This window comes from Podarcis bocagei, assembly GCF_964188305.1.
Source record: "Podarcis bocagei genome assembly, chromosome: 11".
Classification (NCBI taxonomy): domain Eukaryota; kingdom Metazoa; phylum Chordata; class Lepidosauria; order Squamata; family Lacertidae; genus Podarcis; species Podarcis bocagei.
Genome location: NC_138136.1, coordinates 57,318,185 through 57,341,111, shown reverse-complemented (window position 1 = coordinate 57,341,111; position 22,927 = coordinate 57,318,185). Strand labels below are relative to the sequence as shown.

Genomic DNA, 22,927 nt, shown 5'->3' with positions numbered 1-22,927 from the left:
AAAAGCTTCCCTAAACAGGGCTGCCTTCAGATGTCTTCTAAAAGTCTGGTAGTTATTTTTCTCTTTGACATCTGGTGGGAGGGCGTTCCACAGGGCAGGTGCCACTACCGAGAAGGGCCTCTGCCTGGTTCCCTGTAACTTGGCTTCTCACAGCGAGGGAACCGCCAGAAGGCCCTCGGTGCTGGACCTCAGTGTCTGGGCAGAACGATGGAGTAAGGCCATTGATCCATCTAGCTCAGCAATGTCCACACTGACTGGTAGCAACTATCTGGGATTTCAGACAAAAGGCATTACCTGTCTCACCTAGAGATGCGAGGGGTTGATCCTGGGATCTTGTGTATGCAAAGGAGATACTCTACCACTGAAGGAGCTGCTCAATCACACACACACACAGATAGAGATAGATAGATAGATAGATAGATGATAGATAGATAGATAGATAGATAGATGATAGATGATAGATAGATATCCTGATCTACAGGCCCAGAGGAAGGCTCGTGGGAGTGACTGGGTGCAGGGATACCAAAGAAGAATGCCAAAAACACCAGAGTGATAGGTATACCTGAAGGAGCGTCTCCACCCCCACCGTCCAGCCTGGACACTGACGTCCAGCACCGAGGGCCTTCTGGCGGTTTCCTCCCTGCGAGAAGTGAGGTTACAGGGAACCAGGCAGAGGGCCTTCTCGGCAGTGGCACCTGCCCTGCGGAATGCCCTCCCACCAGATGTCAAGGAAATAAACAGCTATCTGACTTTTAGAAGACATCTGAAGGCAGCCCTGTTTAGGTAAGTTTTTAATGTCTGGTGTTCTATCAAGTTTTTAATATTCTGTTGGGAGCTGCCCAGAGTGGCTGGGGAACCCCAGCCAGATGGGCGAGGTATGAATAAATAAATAAATAAATAAATATTATTATTGTTATTCTCTATTAAAGAAGGTGTAGACTTAGGACAAAACAGCCTGCCAGTTCTCCTAGCTTTTGCAACCAGGAGCTGCCTTGTCTGCACCTAAGCAAATATTTATATATTCTTTATACAGAAAAGAAGCATACATCCTTTCACATGACCAAATGAGGGTGTTGGAGCCAAATACCCAAACCTTACAGATAGCTCCCCTCTCAGAGCTCAGCACCTCAAGCCCCACAGATAAGGGTAACATCAAAGCAACACAATTAGCCTATATCAAAAGCCGGTGAATGTAAACGTATATGGGTTCACTGCTACAACTATTACCAACCCTCCCCTTTTACTGAAGTACACCTTTAAATTGAGGTTTTATTTAGAGTGTTTCGCCCCTTTAGAGTCTATCGCCTGTGTGCGTTCCCCTGCTGCAATCTGCTCTTTGATTGCTTGTTAGAGCTGGGTTGTGTGTGTGTGTTTGTGTGTTCGAGTCTTGTTGTATTTTTAATGTTTTCACTGCAAGCCACCTTGAAGCTGTTGTGACAGGCGAGATAAGAATACCGACAACAAACAACCTCTCACCCGTTTCTTGCAGAAGTGTTTGCCTTGCCACATCATGGAACACTTCCCCAACTAATGAAAGCGCTTTCTGGAAGGGAGCGGGGGAGATCACAAACCGAAAATGCTGAATGCGAGCCAAGAGCCGAAGGAAATGCCATGTGAGAGTCACGCTATTCCCAAGACTCGAGGTTAACTAATGCCACAGATTCAGTTTTCGCCAAACTGGTACACTGCTGGTACACTGGCTGGGGCTGATGGGAGAATAGCCCAAAACATCTGCAAGATACCAGCTTGGCAAAGGATGCCACAGATCACACTGCCTCCGACAGTCATCTATGACCTTATATGACCTTTTCCAGCAGCAAAATAACGCTTATCCACAAAGACCAGGAGGGGAAGCCTGAAAAAGCAGCTGTAGCATTTCAGCACAAAATCCAGGGTGTGTCCATCAGATTCCAAAGGATCCAAGCTCCCTTGTCCTTTTGAGCAACGAGTACCGTATTTTTCGCTCAATAAGACGCACTTTTCCCCCTTCAAAAATTAAGGGGAAATGTGTGTGCGTCCTATGGAGCGAATGCAGGCTCCTTGGCGTCAGCGATAGCAATGCGAAGCCTCCGAAGTGCAGAGGGAGAGCTCCCCCCGCGCTCTGGAGGCTTTGCGTTGCTTTCGCTGAAGTCACCTGAAGCCCCCGGAGGAGTTCCCGCTGCGCTCCGAAGGCTTGCGGATAGCCGCCTGAAGCCTGGAGAGCGAGAGGGGTCAGTGCACACCGATCCCTCTTGCTCTCCAGGCTTCGCTTCTCTGGAGAGACGCTGCACAGTTTTCCCTCTCTGCGCAGCGCCCCTTCAGCGAAGCGGGAGGAGAAATGGAAGGGGCTCTGTTTCTCCTGCCGCTTCGCTGAAGGGGCGCTGAGCAGAGAGGGGGAGAATTTTTTTCCCCTGTTCTCCCCCTCCTATGGTCCGGTGCGTCCTATAGAGCGAAAAATACGGTAAGTTTCTAGCCCCCATGACTGCAGCCGTATGCTTATGAAAAGCTAAGAGGCTTTTAATCCTCTCTGACAACAGAACTTGGCCATCAAATCCCACCGATCCCTTTTCCTCTCTCTTTTGCTGAAGCTGCTTTCACTGAGGGCTTGGGGTATATAGAATAGTGGAGCAAGCAAGGCAGAATATGCACTGGCCACAATGATGCAGAGAGAATCAGAGGCAGCAGGGAGAAGAGGAGAGAGAGAGAAGAGAAAGGAATACGCAAATATTAGAAGCAAGGAGCTTCTTCTAAGTCTCACTTCCGACTCTAGGAGTGTTCACCCGTTACATTCAGCACATGTAAAATCTGTACCACTGTTGATGCTGACCTTGAAAGCCCTAAACGGCCTCAATCCAGTGTACCTGAAGGAGCGTCTCCACCCCCATCGTTCTGCCCGGACACTGAGGTCCAGCTCCGAGGGCCTTCTGGCGGTTCCCTCACTACGAGAAGCCAAGTTACAGGGAACCAGGCAGAGGGCCTTCTTGGTAGTGGCACCTGCCCTGTGGAACGCCCTCCCACCAGATGTCAAAGAGAACAACCACCACCAGACTTTTAGAAGACATCTGAAGGCAGCCCTGTTTAGGGAAGCTTTTAATGTTTGACGTATTACGATATTTTAATATTTTGTTGGAAGTTGCCCAGAGTGGCTCGGGAAGCCCAGCCAGATGGGTGGGGTATAAATAAATTTATTATTATTATTATTATTATTATTATTATTATTATTATTATTATTACTACTACTACCTGTGTACATGTTCGCTGAACTGCATAAAATCAACAAGTGTGCACTCCTTTACACATATCCTTGTATAATTGTAGAGACAGCTTGAAGCTAGGTTTGGTATAATGTGTTAACAAGCCTTTTATTCTTATTTCAGCCATTTCAAAGTCCACCAGCAGAACGCTAAAGCCTAACCTGGATTCTGCAAGTCCCTGCCCCAATCTCCTCCAAATGCCTTTGTACTTTTCTGGCACTTTTGTCTGCATTTTGTGTATTCACCTGCTTTGCCTCAAAACCTACCTGCCCCTTCGATCTCTTTCCCCAAGTGAAAGTGAAAGTCCAAGCCCATGCATCTAACTGCCTCCTCCATCCTTCCCTCAGCTTTGTGGTTTCTCAATACCTCCAACGCTTAAATGGTTGCCGTCTTGTAGAGCTTCAAACTGACTTCTCTGCTTACGAAACTCCATGAAATGCCAGGCATGCTGATGACCAGCTGCAACGTAGCAGCGCTGGAACTTCCACTTAATCTATCAATAAACAAACGCTTCCCGGATACAAAGAATGGTATTACAATCCAGCGTTGCAGCAACATCTGATTGCATCTCCATGGCCATCAAGGGTTGCCAGAGTAAAATTCCATAAATGTGGACAGAACGTAAAAGCTGCTTTGCTAGATCAGGCTAGAAGGCCACAGCCTAGCCTTTTGTTTCAAACACTGGCTAGCCAGACTTTTCAAAGCCCTCGCAAGGATGGCAAGATGGAGCCTCCCTATGGAAGAGCAGCAGTTTTGCTTGTCAACAGCCTAAATGGAGCCTCCTTGCCTAAAGACAGTCTACCTGCAGAATAACTAAATGAAGCCTTCCTGTGTAGAGAATGAGTCTACCTGTGGGCCACCTGAATTGAGAGCTCCCTCACCCCACTTGCTGAGAGGCAGTCTACCTCTGTTATACCTACAGAGAGCCTACCTACCGAGACGCAGTCTACCTGTGAGCCGCCAGAATGGAACTTGCTTGCTGACAGGCATAGTTGAGAGGCAGCTTACAGAATACCTAAATGGAGCCTCCAGTATTGAGAAACAGACCACCTGCCAGCTGCCTACGTGGAACCTCTCTGTTGAGAGGCAGTCTACCTGCAAGAGGCCTTAATGAAGCGTCTCCTATTGGTAAACAGGCTACCAGCCGCCTAAATGGATCCTTCCCGCTGAGAGGCAGTCTACCTGCGTGATGGAGGCAAAAAATAGTCTACCTGTAAGAAGTCTTAATGGAGCATCTCCTAATGAGAAACAGCCTACCTCCAAAATGCCTTAGTGGAGCTTCCTTGCTAAGAGGCAGTCTACCTGTGAGATGACTTAATGGATTTGCCCCCCCCCCTAAAAAAGAGAGTCAGTCTCTGAAATACTGTACCTAAATGCAGCCTCTTCTGTCAAGCAGCAGTCTACCTGCGAGAAGCCTCAGTGGAGCTTCCCTGCTAGGGGGCAGTCTACCTGTGAGATGCCTTAATGGAATCTCCCCTAATGAGAAACAGTCTACCTGTGAGAAGCCTTGATGGAGCTTCCCTGCTAAGAGGCAGTCTACCTGTGAGACGCCTTAATGGATTTCCCACCCCCAAAAAAGAGAGTCAGTCTCTGAAATACTGTACCTAAATGCAACCTCTTCTGTCAAGCAGCAGTCTACCTGCGAGAAGCCTCAGTGGAGCTTCCCTGCTAGGGGGCAGTCTACCTGTAAGATGCCTTCATGGATTTCCCACCCCCAAAAAGGCAGCCAGCCTCTGAAATACCTAAGTGAAGCCTCCTCTGTATAGCAGCAGTCTAGCTGCGAGAAGCCTCAGTGGAGCCTCCCTGCTAGAGGGCAGTCTACCTGTGAGATGCCTTCATGGATTTCCCACCCCCAAAAAGGCAGTCAGCCTCTGAAATACCTAAGTGAAGCCTCCTCTGTATAGCAGCAGTCTAGCTGCGAGAAGCCTCAGTGGAGCCTCCCTGCTAGAGGGCAGTCTACCTGTGAGATGCCTTCATGGATTTCCCACCCCCAAAAAGGCAGTCAGCCTCTGAAATACCTAAGTGAAGCCTCCTCTGTATAGCAGCAGTCTAGCTGCGAGAAGCCTCAGTGGAGCCTCCCTGCTAGAGGGCAGTCTACCTGTGAGATGCCTTCATGGATTTCCCACCCCCAAAAAGGCAGTCAGCCTCTGAAATACCTAAGTGAAGCCTCCTCTGTATAGCAGCAGTCTAGCTGCGAGAAGCCTCAGTGGAGCCTCCCTGCTAGAGGGCAGTCTACCTGTGAGATGCCTTCATGGATTTCCCACCCCCTAAAAAGCAGCCAGCCTCTGAAATACCTAAGTGAAGCCTCCCCTGTATAGCAGCAGTCTACCTGCGAGAAGCCTAGTGGAGCCTCCCCGCCGAGCGGCAGTCTATCTGCGAGGCAGCAAGGCGCCCGCCCGCCCGCCTCCCTCCCTCGCTCCCCGGGTTACCTTGGTCCTTCCCCGGCTGCTCCTCGGCCTGCTCCGGGGCTTGACGGCCTCCGCCATGCCGCCCGCCTCGCCCTCCGACGCCCAGGCAGGGTCTCCCTCCCTCCCTCCTCTAGTGTTGTTGCTCTGGGCTCCCGCCGCGTCACGTGGGCGCCAGGCCACGCCTCCCCGCCGGGCCGTAGAGATACGAAGCGAAGCCTAATAGAGTGATGCTGCCATACACAATTATAGCTACGCCGAAAGGGCGGTTTTCTCTCTCTCTTTTTCCTCGATTTTCCTCCCCAATTCTTTCTTATTTGCTGGTGTTGCTTTTCTCACCCCGCGCCTCCGTCACTGCGAGGCTCACGGGCCGGGCTGCAACCAGGAAGCCTGGCCTCCAAGTCGAGTCACTGCGTCAGCTCTGAATTTTTAGTACATCTACGGCCACTCTGCTTTCCGCCAATCGCTGCCGAGCGAGACGCGGAAGCGACGGGCGGCGAAGAGGCTTATAGAAGGGGGCGAAGTAAGGGCCCGCGGTTACGGCGCTCTTTTCGCAGCAGCGGCCCCTGGCGGCGCGGGGTGGGAATGGCGATTCTATGAAGGTCTATAACGGGAGCGATTATTCCCTGCTACGTTATTCTGCAGAAAAAAGGATAAGCGGTGTCGAAGGCTGCGAGTCGTGCCTTTAGACTTTAGAACTAATCGCTCACTTCCGGGGGCGGCGCGAAACTGTAATGGCGGTCCTCTTCGAGCTCTGAAGAGGGGCTCCGCGGAAAAGGGTCGTTTGCTGCGGCATAGCGACGACCCATCAAGATAAACCACGGGTAGAGTGAGCCCGTGGCCGTGGGACTCGGCGGGCACCAGAAGCTGCTCCGAAAACACAGAAGGGACCCCGTAAGGAGACCCGGAGTGAAGGAGGGGTAGCGGTGCTGTGAGTTCATCGCTCTTTCCGCGGAAGCGAAGCCGCGCGGCTGTTACAGATGAGCGCTGATCCTTCTTCCTAAAATCAACGCTAAACTGCAAGCAACATACCCGTGAGTAAAGGGGTTTAAAATTTGGCAAAGAAATTCGGTTAATTTGGCTGAAAGCGGGAGACGAGAAAAGGGAAGTCCGTCTTCCGACATTGCTGACAAGATCAAAGCAAAGCTTTTAGAAACGGAAGCATTTGAAACGGGACTTTGGGAAGCTTAAACTTTTTCGTGCTATAAAATTTGCCTTCTTCATTGAGCTTAAGGTGGAAATGGACATTGATTAAAAGAAGCAGCAGATGGTGACTTTCCTCCTATCTTTTGTTTTCTTTGGGCTGTTTAAAGAGCCAGATCGTCGGGCTGCCAGAGAGAGAGACTGTGTCAAACTGCGGAAACAGTTGCAAACTGTGCTAGAAAGCAATTGTTACATTTGAGCAGAAAAGACTGATTGGGATACTGTTACAAGCACCTTTCGTGAAACTTTGTCGATTTATAAAAGGTGCTTTGGGAGATCTTGAATTTATGAAGGGACTTTTGGATTAACGAATTTATTGTTTTGAAGCAATCTGGAACTTCAATGGCGGATTACTTCCTTCCTTGTCTTTGAAATCGGGTGGCACTCCCCCTACAGGGCTTTCGGATTACAAAATCCTGGGAACTGTCTTTTGTTTTGAATTCCATCTCACTGGCTGTTTACTCCTGAATTTGTCTTTCCCATGGAACAATAGACAATTTGACCTTGAACATTGACAGATGTGTAATGAGTGGTGCAGGGAGAACAAGAGCGTCTAAAGCAAAGGAATCTAAAGAGGCTAAGGAAAAAGAAAAGGAAAAGGAAAGAAGACCAGCACAATTTGTACAAACAACATTGACCCAAGGACGCCGCTCGTCGGTTCCAGCTGTACTGGTGTCTCATAGAGAACAAGGGGAAATAACTGAGAAGTCCACTGAGGAAGATATGGCAGCAGGTGGGTCAGATACATTATTAAAACAAATATTGGAGCAACTATCAAGTTTAAATCAGAAGGTGGACGATCAGTCTGTGAAGATAGATAAAGCAACTTCCTCGATTCAAAAACTGACTGACCAAGTTTCCCAGCACACGCAAGCTATAGAGAAATTGCAAGGAGCAACAGCGGAAAATCGAGAATTAGCTGGAGAAGCAATCCAGAAAGTGGGAGTCCTACAAAAAGAGGTTGAAGAAATAAAAGGAGAAGTTAGGCCCCTGCACAAACAGGTGGGTGAACAACAAGTCTATCTGTCAATGGTGGAACTGAAAAATCGTGAGAGCAACATCAAATTGAGAGGTATTCCAGAACTCGAGCAAGGAGATTTGATTGGATACTTAACACAGGAATTCTCGAAGTTCTGGGGTTTAAAGGAAGACACGGATTTTAAGATTGTCTCGGCATATAGATTGGGAAGACTGGTAAGGAAAGACAGATCCAGAGACTGCTTGATAATTTTAAGAACAAAGGAAGAGAGAGACAAGATCCTAGGCCTTCACTTCAAAAAAGCAATTGAAATACAAGACAAAAGAGTGGAAATTTACAGAGATATCCCGAGGCAGCTGCTGGACCTTAGAGCCACCTATACAGAACTAGCAAAATTGCTGAGACACAACGCAATCCCCTATAGGTGGGAGTTTCCACAGGGATTATCCTTCACCTACAAAGAAAGGAAGGTTAAAATAAGAACACCTGAAGATAACCAAAGGTTCCTTCACGACCACGGAGAAGATCTCCAAAAAGGAGCGGATTGGTTTCCAGTTTTACCAGCACCAGCACCGCCCGGAAGTGGGCCAACGCCTATACCTTCGGGATCTGAACAAAAGGAAGACACCCCATCTTAAGAACATCTTAAATAGAACAGGATGTCTCTGCAGCTACTTAGTTGGAACATAAATGGCGGGAATTCTCCGGAAAAAAGGAGAAGGATATTTCATATCCTAAAAAAAGAACAATTGGATGTAATATGTTTGCAAGAAACACATGTGACTAGGCTCCACAGGAAAGTATTAATTAATAAAAGACTTGGCCAAGAATTTATCTCATCAGACAAAGTTAAAAAAAGAGGTGTTGTAATTTATGCAAAGGAGAACCTGTCGCCAAAATTTTTATTTAAAGATGATCATGGAAGAATCCTCGCAATTGAAATTCAAACACAAGGGGAAAAGATTTTGATATTAGGAATCTACGCGCCAAATGATGGAAAATCAGAATTCTACAAGAAGCTGCATGAGACAATGATGGACTATTTGGACTATGCTAATATTATTGTGATGGGAGATATGAATGGGGTGGTGTCTACAAATATGGACAAATCCCAAAATCAAAACTTAACAACAGACGGCAGACTCCCTAAAACTTTCTTTGAAATGACAGACAATATGGACTTGATCGACATTTGGAGGACAAAGAACCCCTTGGGTAAAGAAGGAACTTTCTTTTCCGAGGCCCATTTGTCATGGACACGAATCGACCAAATTTGGATATCTAGAGGGCTGGCTCCGAAAACGAGAAAAGTGGAAATCTGCCCAAAAACCTGCTCCGACCACAATGCCATAAAAATGGAACTGAGACTTTTCCCAACTGGATCCTTCAGATGGAGAATGAATGACACCTTGTTAAGAGATCAAGAGATTGTGAAGAAGGCCCAAAAAACATTAAAGGACTACTTTGAAATAAATTTGAACACTACGGTGGAGAAAAGAACAATCTGGGATGCAAGTAAAGCTGTAATGAGAGGGTTTCTGATTCAACAGAATTCGATAAAAAGAAAATATTGGAATGGAAAAAAAGAAAAAATTTTAGAGAAAATAAGTGAAGGAGAGAAAAAATTGAGAATCAAACCGAAATCCAAAGAGGTGCTAAGAGAGATCAAATTTCATCAAGCACAATATTCGAAACTGATCAATCAAGAGATTGAGTGGAAAATTAAACAAATGAAGCAGAGATCATTTGAATCAGCAAATAAATGTGGAAAGTTGCTGGCTTGGCAGCTGAAAAAAAGACAAAAGTTAAATACGGTTACAAATCTGGAGATTCAAGGAAAAATAGTTCAGAAACCAGAAGAAATAAGAAAGTGCTTCCACAGATATTTCAAAGAGCTCTACGCACAGGGGCCTCAGAAAGAACCGGAAATGGACCAATTTTTGGAAACAAATGGACTACCAAAAATAAGTCAAGATAAAAGATCAATTCTTAACAGCAAAATAACTCAACAGGAAATTGAAGGTGCCATCCAAAACATGCAGCTGGGCAAATCTCCAGGCCCGGATGGACTTACCTCCAAATATTACAAAACTTTGAAGGATTTGCTGCCTTCTGATGTCTTCTGAAAGCCTGGTAGTTGTTGTTCTCTTTGACATCTGGTGGGAGGGTGTTCCACAGGGAGGGCGCCACTACCGAGAAGGCCCTCTGCCTGGTTCCCTGTAACTTGGCTTCTAGCAGTGAGGGAACCGCCAGAAGGCCCTCAGTGCTGGACCTCAGTGTCCAGGTAGAACGATGGGGGTGGAGACGCTCCTTCAGATATACTGGACCAAGGCCTGCCCAGTGTTTGGGATCACAAGATATCCCATCATGCAGAGAGATTTAGGCATATACAGTGGTACCTCGGGTTACAGACGCTTCAGGTTACAGACTCTGCTAACCCAGAAATAGTACCTCAGGTTAAGAACTTTGCTTCAGGATGAGAACAGAAATCGTGCTCCAGCAGCGCGGCGGCAGCGGGAGGCCCCATTAGCTAAAGTGGTGCTTCAGGTTAAGAACAGTTTCAGGTTAAGAACGAACCTACGGAACGAATTAAGTACTTAACCTGAGATACCACTGTATCCAAGACCTTCAGTATATGCCTCTCAGTTTGGTCCTAAATTGAGAAACATCCTAGGGGAAGCCCTTTTCCCAGACCTGCTGAAATCCAGTTGTGGAAATTGACCACAGAGGTCAGGCAGAGGGCTAATGCAAACTGCCCAGACAACACCCATAACCATTGCTTCCTCGTTCTACAACACCAAGGGAAGTGTTAACACTACTTTGTTTTCGAGAAAACGGCTGCCAGTGCTAAAGAGAGGGATGGATGGGGAACTGCAGTCAGGATAACCAAGTTCTGCAACTGAAATAAAGGTTTGCCTGCTTGCACAAACAGGTTTGGTTTGGATGGAGGTATCTGTCCTTCCTCTCCCCCATGAAGAATCTGGAATACTCTGAGTCACAGGCAAGATACCAGCAAGTGCCCCTCCAGAGTGGAGGCTTTTGTCTTTGTTTCGTGGGTCTATTCTGCAGCATGATGTTGATACAGTAATAGCGCATTTGCGGTGTTTTATGCTAGACTGTATAGATCATTCTAGGGACGCGGGTGGCGCTGTGGGTTAAACCACAGAGCCTAGGACTTGTCGATCAGAAGGTCGGCGGTTCGAATCCCTGCAACGGGGTGAGCTCCCGCTGCTCAGTCCCTGCTCCTGCCAACCTAGCAGTTCGAAAGCACGTCAAAATGCAAGTAGATAAATAGGTACCACTCCGGCGGGAAGGTAAACGGCGTTTCTGTGTGCTGCTCTGGTTCGCTAGAAGCGGCTTAGTCATGCTGGCCACAGAGTGCAAGTAGATAAATAGGTACCACCCTGGTGGGAAGGTAAACGGCGTTTACGTGCGCTGCTCTGGTTCGCCAGAAGTGGCTTAGTCATGCTGGCCACATGACCCGGAAGCTGTACGCCAGCTCCCTCGGCCAATAAAGCGAGATGAGCGCTGCAACCCCAGAGTCAGCCACGACTGGACCTAATGGTCAGGGGTCCCTTTACCTTTACCTTTCTAGATCATTCTGCGCATCATTCTGCTTCCTTGTTTGGGCTGCAATGCTTCCTTCCCCCACCCCAACGTTGTCACACTATTGCTGCCAGGGGGGGAGCTCTTGCAACACAAGCGGGACAAAAAAAATTAAAACAGAATCTTTCTGGTATTAAAGTTGCAGGATTCCAGCAGGAAATTGCAGGGCACAAAATGGCACATCAGCCCCCAAATTTATGCAGGCAACAGAAGTATTAAAAGTGGCATTGCAAAGAACTGCCCCTATACTGTCACAAGAGCACCTGGAGGGGTGATGTGTGAAGGAAGCCCCACAACTGTGCCAGATAACCAGTAGCTGCCTCATTCCCACAACATTTCCTCCATTTCTCTCACAAGGCAATGCTTTAAAGACAGGGCCTTGCCAGGGCTAGAGAATGAAATTGGGCACAGGAGAAAGGATTAGAAGCCATGGGGAGAGAGGACGGAAAACTCTGCGGTTTTCTCTAGATTGCAGGCCTCTTCCTTCAACAAGCCGCAGTCACACGTTTTCCACCTCTCAAAACCCTGAGGACTAGCCACCCTTATTTAAAATGAAAGGATCGCCTCTCCTAGTATGCCCCGCGGAGGACCTTAAGGTCCACAAATAACAACACTTTGGAGGTCCCGAGCCTCAAGGTGGTTATATTGGTCTCAACTAGGGCCAGGGCCTTTTCGGCACTGGCCCCAACGTGGTGGAACGCTCTGTCACAAGAGACTAGGGCCCTGTGGGACCTGACATCTTTCCGCAGGGCCTGCAAGACAAAGCTATTCTGCCTGGCCTTTGGTTTGGACTCAGTCTGACCTTTCTGTTTCCCTCCCCTTATGGTCTTGATTTTTAAAATGAGACTGCATTTTGAATTGCATTTTAACCTGTATTTTAAATTGGTTTTGTTTCCCCCCTCTCTTTTCCCCCTATTATGTTTTTACTGTGATTTTATTGGTGTTAGCTGCCCTGAGCCCGGCTCTGGCCGGGGAGGGTGGGGTATAAATAAAATTTATTATTATTATATTATTATTCTCGGAAACCTGCGTTCTGCACCACCCGAGTTCACGCAGCAGTGGAGAATATGAAGTACCCCGGACGTTAGTGCCATTATCTGATTTTGACTTACAGCATCAAAAGATGGAATCATTTCAATGATTGAATCGTTGAGAGTCCTTCAGTTCTGGACCTCACTAGACTCAGATTAATGCTTTTAAAAGAAAAGAAAAAAATCAAGGCTATCGCCCTCTCTCCCATTCCACCCTGCCTTTTTCAATCCTAGCAAAACTAGCCTTCATATTAGCATCTCACTGTTCCTGAAAAGAGTTCAGGACAACGTAATGGGATTATCTCATTTTACCCTCACAACAACCATGTGAGGTGGGTCAGATACATAGCGAGCAATGTGCTCAAGGTCTTATATATTTTCACTATTAGATGAGGATCTGAATTCAGGAGTCACACACCCAAACCCAACGGTCTAGACATGACGCCACATCAACTGCTGAGCACTTAAGGGTATCCTCCACTCCCTCAAATGAAAAGTCTTTCGGATTTGTTGTGAGAAAAGCCAGAGTTTTTTTTTCCATCGCTGGCACACGTCCTCCGTTGTAAATGAAATAATCTCCTCTGGAGATCTTGCTTTTAAACAGTCCAGCCGAAAACACAAGTCATCAGGGATGGGAGAGTGGAGAGCAAGCCACAGCTTTTAATACGCTGTTATCTTCTCACTTGCTTTCCTCAAGGAGGGGCAGCTGGGCAGAACGGCTTCAAGATCTGGAGAAAAGAAGGACACAGAAAGTGAGCAGAGTGCCTCTAAACTGAAGGGAACCGCTAAGGCGGTCAGGCTCCTGCGAGTGCAGAATGTCAGAGCCCACATCCTGGAGGTTGCTGGGAATCAATTCTGTGCTGAATGAATTGACTTCTAATTCATTTTGGGACCAAGCTGGAGGGTTTCTTACAGGGGTTGGGAACCGCCGACCGAAGGGACAAATTTGGCCCGCCAGCCCTCCCCATTTGGCTCAATGAAACTGAGGGAAGATTATATTAAAGCTATAGAGGCAATATATAGGAAACAAACAAAAAAAACTTATTTTCAATAACGAAATAACAGAAGAATTTTGTATGAAGAGGGGGACAAGACAAGGTTGCCCCTTGTCACCACTACTATTTATTATGGTACTGGAATTATTGATGAATGCCATAAGAAATGATAATAAAATAAAAGGTATCTCATTAGGGGGAAAGGAATATAAGATCAAAGCATTTGCGGATGACCTGATTCTGACGGTTGAAAACCCCAAATAAAGTATAATACAGATAATTGAAAGCGGTTTTATTTTGTAAACCGCTCTGTGACCCTTGGGTGAAGGGTGGTAAAGAAATTTAATAAAATATAAAAAATAAGCCATGAATGACGGGACGTAAACCAGGCTGCTGTATCCCACCCTCAATGAGTCCCTTTCGGAATCAGCAAACTTACACTCTCTGGGCTAGTGGTGATGTATTAAACTGTATCCATCCACCGTAGAGTATTCAGGGTCTACTGTAAGAAGCAGATGAACAATAAATTAGCATTGCAAAAGATGGAAAGGGCGCATGCGCGACAAGACGGCGCAACTGCCAGGAATCCCCAACTCAACTTGGGAATCCCACAAATGCGGTCCTGAGAGGGGAATCTACTGACCTCTAGCAAAGGGACCTGTTTATTAGCATGCGTCTTGCTTTACTTATGCCAGGGGTGCCCAAACCTTTTTCAAAGAGGGCCAAATTTGATGAAGTCGTTGAGTTTTTTGTTTTTTACAATTTTACCCCAAATTGTTGAGGACTGAAGGTGCTGAACTTTTTAAAAAGATTTTACCCCAGGACAGGGGCCACATTAAACAAACCAGCGGGCCAGATATTAGGCCCCCGAAATGGACTTTGGACAAGCCCGGCTTACACAGAGGTTAGTCCAGCGGTTCCCGAAATGGGACGGTTATTTAGGGGGGGCACACACTAAGAGACAAGGGGGTAACCGGGTGCTGGAGGTGTAATTGAACATCAGTCTTTGTATCACTGGATCAAATTTAACACTCTTGTTGAATCCATTAAACTAAATTGTTTCAATTGGATTTTGAACGAATGTGCAATTGTTTCGAATTTTGCAGTGTGGTTCTCTTCCTTAGTGGTGTTATGTACTGAGTTGAATAGGATCCAAAGTGCAGCAGTCTGATTGGTCCTAGAACAATAGGATTCAGAATGCAGCAGTCTGGTTGGTCCTAGAGCAATAGGTTTCAGATTGCAGCAGTCTGATTGGTCCGCAGGAGCCACCCAATCCAGCTCCAGGTGGAAGTGAATCCGCAACCTGATTGGCCTACAGGAGAATCGTGGAATTAGCCAATCACGTGGGTCCCATTGTGTAAATAATGTATATAAAGCAGACATTTCGGGGGAACTGGCATTCCTCACTACTATGAACTGAATAAAGAGCATGAAATCCACATTCGACTCCAAGTATATTTCAGTGGGCTGGGCAAACCACTATTTAAAGCAGTGCTTTTTACAGGGTTGGAATCAGAGATGAGTTTATGGAAGCAAGAAAGTGGTGGCTCCAAAAACTTTGGGAATCACTGGGTTCGGCTCCGTCCAGCCATTAGTGAGCATTTGCTGGGATTTGCTTGCAGGGAGGTTATACGAAAAAATAGCAATGGTCCTGAATTCATCTTGACTCACATTTTTTCAGTGAATCTCCCCATCAATTTCTAAACCTTAAAAGAAAGCGGGTTTGTTGCACGTGGGTGACAGATTAAAGTGTGCAAGCAAACCTAAATTTTCTGGTATGCACTTCAATCTCTCCCAGAAAATGCTGATAGTCTGGAGGCGACCAGAGAATTTACAGCACCATCATACTACAGGAATTCCCAGAGTTTCAGGGCAGAGCAAGATGGTGGGGTTCTGTGTTGGCTCCCCCCCCCCCAACATAAAAAGAAGCAGCAGCAAAATTCTCAAAAAATGCAGGTGGTTTGGAAGAAAACTTCTGGTTGCTTACATGGCCCGCTGGAAGGAATAGGTAGCTTTGGCCTCCTGCAGAGAGAGAGAAGAAAAAATCATTTATTTTTCCGTTTGTTGAATTTCTATACAGCCCTTCATTTTAGGATCACAGAGAGGTCTGTGGTATAAAAATAACACAGTAACAAAGCAAACAATAACACACGCACACATACACAGTTTAAAAAGGCCATAGATTATTTACCGTATTTTTTGCACCATAACACTCACTTTTTTCCTCCTAAAAAGTAAGGGGAAATGTCTGTGCGTGTTATGGAGGGAATGCCTACGGGTGGCATGCCTACGGATTTTCCTCCTCTAAAAACTATGTGCGTGTTATGGTCGGGTGCATGTTATAGAGCAAAAAATACGGTAATTAGCCAAAAGCCTGGGAGAAGAGGGAAGTTTTCTCCTGGCGCCTAAATATATTCAGTGAAGGTAGCAAGTGAGACTCCCTGGGGAGAGCGTTCCACAAATGGGGGGCCACTGCAGAAAAGGCCTCGGATGATGATTGCAGGGTCTGGGTTGGTTCAGAGGCAGTCCTTGAGGTATTGCGGTCCTAAGCTGTCTAAGTTTTTATAGGTCAAAACCAGCACTTTGAATTGGTCCCAGAAGCTAATTGGCAGCCAGTGCAGTCAAGCCACGATCGCTATAATATGCTCAAACCGTCTTGCTTTTGTGAGCAACCTGGCCACTGAATTCTGCTCTAGCTGAAGTTTCCGAACCATCTTCAGATAATGTGTTGCAGTAATTTAACCTAGAGGTTTATTAAAATATTTAATAGAATTCAGCTTTTAGGGTTGTTGTTGTTGTTCCACTCATATGTCAAAAAGCCTTCTAAGCGGTTTACAACTATAAAATTGATCCATAATCACACCTGCATGTTAACCCAGTAACAGACAGTCTGCACTAGTGAAACCGTGAAGCTCCAGTATACGTGAAGGAGCGTCTCCACCCCCATCACTCTGCCCGGACACTGAGGTCCAGCACTGAGGGCCTTCTGGCGGTTCCCTCATTGCGAGAAGCAAAGCTACAGGGAACCAGGCAGAGGGCCTTCTCGGTGGTGGCGCCTTCCCTATGGAACGCCCTCCCATCAGATGTTAAAGAGAACAACAACTACCAGGCTTTCAGAAGACATCTGAAGGCAGCCCTGTTCAGGGATGTTTTTAATGTGTGTCATTTTCATGTATTTTAAATCTTTGTTGGAAGCCGCCCAGAGTGGCTGGGGAAACCCAGCCAGATGGGCGGGGTACAAATAAATTATTATTATTAATTATTATTATTATTATTGCCAGGAGGTGCAATGCCATTAATACCATCTTATATTTATATTACTGAAAGGTTGAAGGTTTTGGGGGGGGTTTTTGCATGTTGCTACATTAGCAATTGGGACACGGGTGGCGCTGTGGGTTAAACCACAGAGCCTAGGACTTGCCGATCAGAAGGTTGGCGGTTCGAATCCCCGTGACAGGGTGAGCTCCCGTTGCTCGGTCCCTGTACTGCCAACCTAGCAGTTTGAAAGCATGTCAAAGTGCAAGTAAATAAATAGGTACTGCTCTGGCGGGAAGGTAAACGGCATTTCCGTGCGCTGCTCTGGTTTGCCAGAAGCAGCTTAGTTATGCTGGCCACATGACCCGGAAGCTCTCTGCGGACAAACACTGGCTCCCTCAGCCAATAAAGCAAGATGATCTCCGCAACCCCAGAGTCGGTCACGACTGGACCTAATGGTCAGGGGTCCCTTTAACTTTACCTTTACATTAGCTATTAAGCTGCTGTTTTATTGCACTGTTATGAAACTGTTCTTAGGACAGTTGGTTTTTAGATGTGTTCCCGTTTTCTTGGCTGCTAGTCGCTCCTTTTGCGCAAAGCAGAGCACCACCAAAATGACTGCGATTACTGCCGCCACATTGGCATCCCCTGATGCAACTTAATCAATTACGGTACTTAACTTTAATCAATTACTTCCCTCCTTTATCCTTACCTCCCAGGGACAGGGGCTTGATTTCTCCCTGGCGCTGCATTCTTCTGAGTGTTGTAATAGTTTTCGTAGACCACTGGATCTGCAGAGAAAGGAAGGGAGAGCAGGCAGATTGCAAAGTGGTCATCGTTTTGTAAAACAGGCTGAAGAACCGTCGGCAAAAGCCACTTGCTTTTTGGCCAAATTTTGGACAGGAAAGCCACTACAATTGTTACAGCTGGGGAGTAGAACATACTGGGAGGAAGACCCAGACAGAACCCTTCTCCCACCCTGAGTGCAACTTTTTTTGGAAAAAAAAATTTATTGTTATCATTCACTTTAACACACCATACAGAAAAAGAAAGGAAATATCCATCACCACAAAAACAACAAAGAGAAAAAAATTGATACATCAACTAGTAGTCTCTAAAACTTAAAAATAAAAATGGTCTTTTTCTATCGACCAGACTTCCCGTCTATTCCTTTTTTCAAATTCTCATTATGTGTTCACTGTCGTTACATAACAAGTTTTTTTTAATATATCATCCTTAATCCATTCTTAGATTTTACATCATTCTCGAAACTACTACTGAAATTATTCGAATGCTGCAAATGACCTTAAACTACAATTATTATTTTTCAAATAGATTTTAAAGACTTTCCATTTTGAAATAAATGCCTGTTTTGGTTTGTTTTTTATTTTTTCTGACATACTATCTAGTTCAGCATATTCCGCCAATTTTTGAATCCATTCTAATCTTGACGGAACTTTGTCACTCTTCCAATTTGCCGCAATGAGAAGTCTTGCTGTGACTGTGGCATATAAAAAGATCTCTGTTACCTTTTTGGGAATATCCGAATCTGTGATTCCCAAAAAGGAAAGCTTCTGGTTTTCTATTAAAGGATATTTTAAGCATTTTTTCAAATTCTATATGGATGTCCTCCGAAAAGACCTTAATTTCTTTACACTGCCACCACATGTGGAATAAAGTACCTGGCTTTTCTTTACACCTCCAACAATTACTTGAGATGCTTTTGTACATCTTTGAATGTTTCCAGGGAGTTAGATACCACATTTTAAGTAAATTCTCTTTCAAAGCATAACAAAATGTAAATTTCCAGTTTATTTTCCACAGGTTTTCCCACTGCTTCCTGGTTATTGTGTACCCAAAGTATTGCAACCACTTTACCACAGCCACTGTGACCTCCTCCTCCTTGACAGCCCAGTCAAGGAGGAGTTGGTACCACAGCATGGAACTTTTTGACCCACACATAGTGACATTCCCCCTCTCTCTCTTTACAGAAAAAATGGATACCAAAAAGGGACATGGTTCACCCACTGCTGTGATGTTCTGTGCGCTTCCAGAATCTGAGATGGGTCCACTTACTTGGTGGGACAGTGCCTGTTTTGCGGGCATTCACAAAAAACTCGATGTCCTTCTCGATGCTGCACTGCTCAAGGCTCTTGCGTATCTCCTCATAGTTCTACAAGGTACAAAACAGAAGGAATCATCCCTGGTCATGAATGGGGTAACTGTGCCCCTGAAGGACCAGGTGCGCAGCCTGGAAGTCATTTTGGATTCACAGCTGTCCATGGAGGTGCAGGTCAATTCTGTGTCCAGGGCAGCTGTCTACCAGCTCCATCTGGTACGCAGGCTGAGACCCTATCTGCCCGCAGACTGTCTTGCCAGAGTGGTGCATGCTCTGGTTATCTCTCGCTTGGACTACTGCAATGCGCTCTATGTGGGGCTACCTTTGAAGGTGACCTGGAAACTGCAATTAATCCAGACTGTGGCAGCTAGACTGGTGACTGGGAGTGGCCGCCAGGACCACATAACACCGGTCCTGAGAGATCTGCATTAGCTCCCAGTATGTTTCTGAGCCCAATTCAAAGTGTTGGTGCTGACCTTTAAAGCCCTAAACGGCCTCGGTCCAGTATACCTGAAGGAGCATCTCTATCCCCATCGTTCAGCCTGGACACTGAGGTCCAGCTCCGAGAGCCTTCTGGTGGTTCCCTCACTGCGAGAAGCCAAGTTACAGGGAACCAGGCAGAGGGCCTTCTCGGTAGTGGCACCAGCCCTGTGGAACACCTTCCCTTCAGATGTCAAGGAAATAAACAACTATCTGACTTTTAGAAGACATTTGAAGGCAGCCCTGTTTAGGGAAGTTTTTAATGTTTGGTGTTTTTAATATCCTGTTGGAAGCCGCCCAGAGTGGCTGGGGAGGCCTGGCCAGATGGGTGGGGTATAAGTAATAAATTATTATTATTATTATTATTATTATTATTATTATTATTATTATCCCAGTGGCTCCAAAGAAATATTCTGACAAGGGGTCAGGGAGAAAGAGGGCACACCACCTCATCTTCGAAAGTGACTTCTGTTACGTCACAAGAAGTCAAATTATCTTTCTGAGAGGGAACAAAATCATTGGGGGCAAATTCAGTCCCTGCCAGTCCATTGGCTTCTATTTCTCACCAATGCCTCTGTCTCCATCCATTAAAAAAACCAAACTTATTGGCACTGAACAGTGAGGGTCACAGCAAACAGGAAGCAGGAGATGTACGTTTGTGATCTCCAGAGTTAAGTGGTCCCCCAGATGTTGAAGGACTCCAGGCCCCACCGAACCTGACCATTGTTCATGCTGGCCGGGACTGATGGGAGCAGTTCTTGGTCTCCAGCCCTGTCCTGGAGAATGCAGACATGCGGTCCTCTACTTACCTCGTCGTTCTTGACACATTCCTGAGAGAGCTGGTTGACGTGGAGCCACAGAGCATTCCGGAAATAGTTTATCCTTTCGGTCTCTTGGCTCTCGAAGAACTGCAGGGAGAGAAGCAGAGGACAAGGCTGAATTCAGAGGCAAAATATCAGCATCTAATTCCTTTGGAAAGAACCTTGCTTTGGTCTTTTCTCCTTCATTGGGAGTAATTATAACCTTAAGCACGGATAATAATTAGAAACTAAACCCCTGCCAAAGAAACCCCACCTTTAAAAAACATCAACAAATGAAACAATCAGCATCGGACTTGAGAAATGGCAGCAAGTTGTCAATCTAACTTTTCAAAAGCAATCCCAAAATTGTGCAAACGTCTCGGAAGGTGCAGCTTGTGATGTTCGTCACCCCTGGAGCATCAAGGTCCCCGTGCAAAAGGTGCTGTGCAACATGTTACTCACTAGTGCAAGGGGGGAGGAATTGCAAGACAGCATTTAACTGACGCAACCAATAAAATTGTGTTCTCAGAGATAGCCATAAGGAGGCAATGAAGTATCAATTCCAGATTCTGCACAGGCTCCACCCACACCGCCTGTTTGTTTATTATTTGTCAAAATAACTAAAACTCTTTGAAAAATGCACTGTGACATAAGCAACACACTCCACCTGTCATTGTTTTTAGGAATGTTACTCAACACCCACCCACAGCCATTATTAGGATTATCTCTTACCATATCATTACAGATATAATGTTCTTCCTTACATTTCTGTCCCACAAGGGCCCGGACTGATTCCAGCTACAAAAGCTAAGACTCTTGAGCTGGGGTGTTGTTTTGCCCTTTTGATGTCATTTTTAAAAATATTTATTTTAGATCTTAACGATTTATGTGGCAATTGTTCAGTATAACTGTGTATTTTCTGATGATCTATTGACTACTTTTGTTACGTTGCAATCAGGGTCTTGCGAAAGAACAATGTTAAACAACCATTTATGACCTCCTTCTACCAGTCCACAATAGAAAGTGTCCTTTCATATTGTATCACAGTGTGGTACGTTGGCCTGACAGCCACGGACAGAAAGTCTCTACAGAGGGTGGTGAATACAGCACATGATATCATGGGCTGTTCCCTGAGCCCACTAGATGACATCGCAAGGGATCGTTGTCTTAGGAGAGTGAGAAAAATTCTCAGGGACGATTCACACCCCGGCCAGCACCTCTTTAATCTTCTAACCTTGGGCAGGAGATATAGAAGTATAAAGTCGTACCAACAGACTAAAAAACAGTTTCTATCCGTGGGCTGTTAGGCTGCTGAACGGAAAATAATATAGTGCAATTGGGGTTGGTGTGTTGTGTGACAAGCACATAGAGTGCAATGAGACTGAGTGCTTGGGGGGGGAGAGGAAGGCTCAGTTAATTTCATTGTACACAGGTTGTACATTGACAATAAAGGTATTATTGTTGTTGTTATGTGGTCTTCTTCCATGATGTAAGCTGCCTTGTGCATTGTTTGAATTGTAGAAAGCTACACTGAAATATACTTGGAGTCGAGAGTGGATTTCATGCTCTTTATTCAGCACATAGTGGTGAGGAGGAATGGAAGTTCCCCCAGAATTTCTGCTTTATATGCATTATTTACACAATGGGCCCCATGTGATTGGCTAAGTCCGGGATTCACCTGTAGGCCAATCAGGTTGCGGATTCACTTCCACCTGGAGCTGGATTGGGTGGCTCCTATGGACCAATCAAACTGCTGCATTCTGAATCCTTTTGTTCTAGGACCAATCAGACTGCTGCCTTTTGGATCCTATTCAACTCAGTACATAACATACATACAAATAAAATTATTTATGTACGTTACATAACCTTGGTCTCCCGGATCTTAGTCAAGCACAGTAAGTCCTACGCCAAAGCAGCTCTATAAAACCGCTGCCGGGTTTTCAATCTGATTAGAACTGACAAAGTGAGCCATCAATTTATACACTTGAAATCCAGTTCTTTTTCATACACTCAGGCTGACTGAAAAGCCAGAACAGAGTCTGAACATGAGAAACTGGGGGCTCTGGCCAGTCATTCTAAATAAAAGTACATAGCATTCCCCCACAAAAAAATCATGCTGTGACAGTCTACCTCAGCCTGGCACCCCCCAGATATTAAAGGTAAAGGTACCCCTGCCCATACGGGCCAGTCGTGTCCGACTCTAGGGTTGCGTGCCCATCTCACTTAAGAGGCTGGGGGCCAGCGCTGTCCGGAGACACTTCCGGGTCACGTGGCCAGCGTGACGAAGCTGCTCTGGCAAGCCAGCACCAGCGCAGCACACAGAAACGCCATTTACCTTCCCGCTATAAAGCGGTCCCTATTTATCTACTTGCACTTAAGAGTGCTTTCGAACTGCTAGGTGGGCAGGAGCTGGGACCGAAAGACGGGAGCTCACCCCGCCGCGGGGATTCGAACCGCCGACCATGCGATCGGCAAGCCCTAGGCACTGAGGTTTTACCCACAGCGCCACCCGCGTCCCAGATGTTATTGAACTACAATTTCCATCAGCCCAAGCCAGTGTTGCATGCACCTAAATATCTGGAAAGAGCCCCATTCTTGAAAACATTTTGTTCTAAATTCTGCCTGCATCTCTGAAGCATAGCTGTCAACTTTTCCCTTTTCTTGTGAGGAATCCTATTCGGAATAAGGGAATTTCACTTAAAAAATGGGAAACATTGACAGCTATGCTCTGAAGAAGGAAGGGAATTCCCTGCACAGTATATCCATTTCCATGTGGATAATTTAAATGCAATAATCTTAACACTATTTCCAGTTCCCCAAG

General features: G+C 46.0%; 2 protein-coding genes across 3 annotated transcripts in view; both read right to left on the bottom strand.

Moving 5' to 3' along the window:
• EPG5 (ectopic P-granules 5 autophagy tethering factor) overlaps positions 1-5,790 on the bottom strand; it is an 81,027-nt gene extending 75,237 nt beyond the window's left edge. Inside the window, exon 1 of the mRNA XM_081213295.1 lies at positions 5,663-5,790. Within this exon, the coding sequence (XP_081069421.1) occupies positions 5,663-5,719 (57 nt within the window). The 5' untranslated portion in view covers positions 5,720-5,790. The remainder of the gene's footprint in view (positions 1-5,662) is intronic.
• A 6,960-nt stretch (positions 5,791-12,750) lies between these two features.
• PSTPIP2 (proline-serine-threonine phosphatase interacting protein 2) overlaps positions 12,751-22,927 on the bottom strand; it is a 56,912-nt gene continuing 46,735 nt past the window's right edge. For both annotated transcript variants that reach the window (XM_081213103.1, XM_081213104.1), the window contains exons 10-15: positions 20,116-20,214; positions 18,784-18,880; positions 17,420-17,498; positions 15,440-15,474; positions 13,892-13,954; positions 12,751-13,185 (exon numbers count right to left, since the gene is read on the bottom strand). In XM_081213103.1, coding sequence (XP_081069229.1) covers positions 13,902-13,954; positions 15,440-15,474; positions 17,420-17,498; positions 18,784-18,880; positions 20,116-20,214 — 363 coding nt within the window. In that variant the 3' untranslated portion in view covers positions 12,751-13,185; positions 13,892-13,901. The remainder of the gene's footprint in view (positions 13,186-13,891; positions 13,955-15,439; positions 15,475-17,419; positions 17,499-18,783; positions 18,881-20,115; positions 20,215-22,927) is intronic.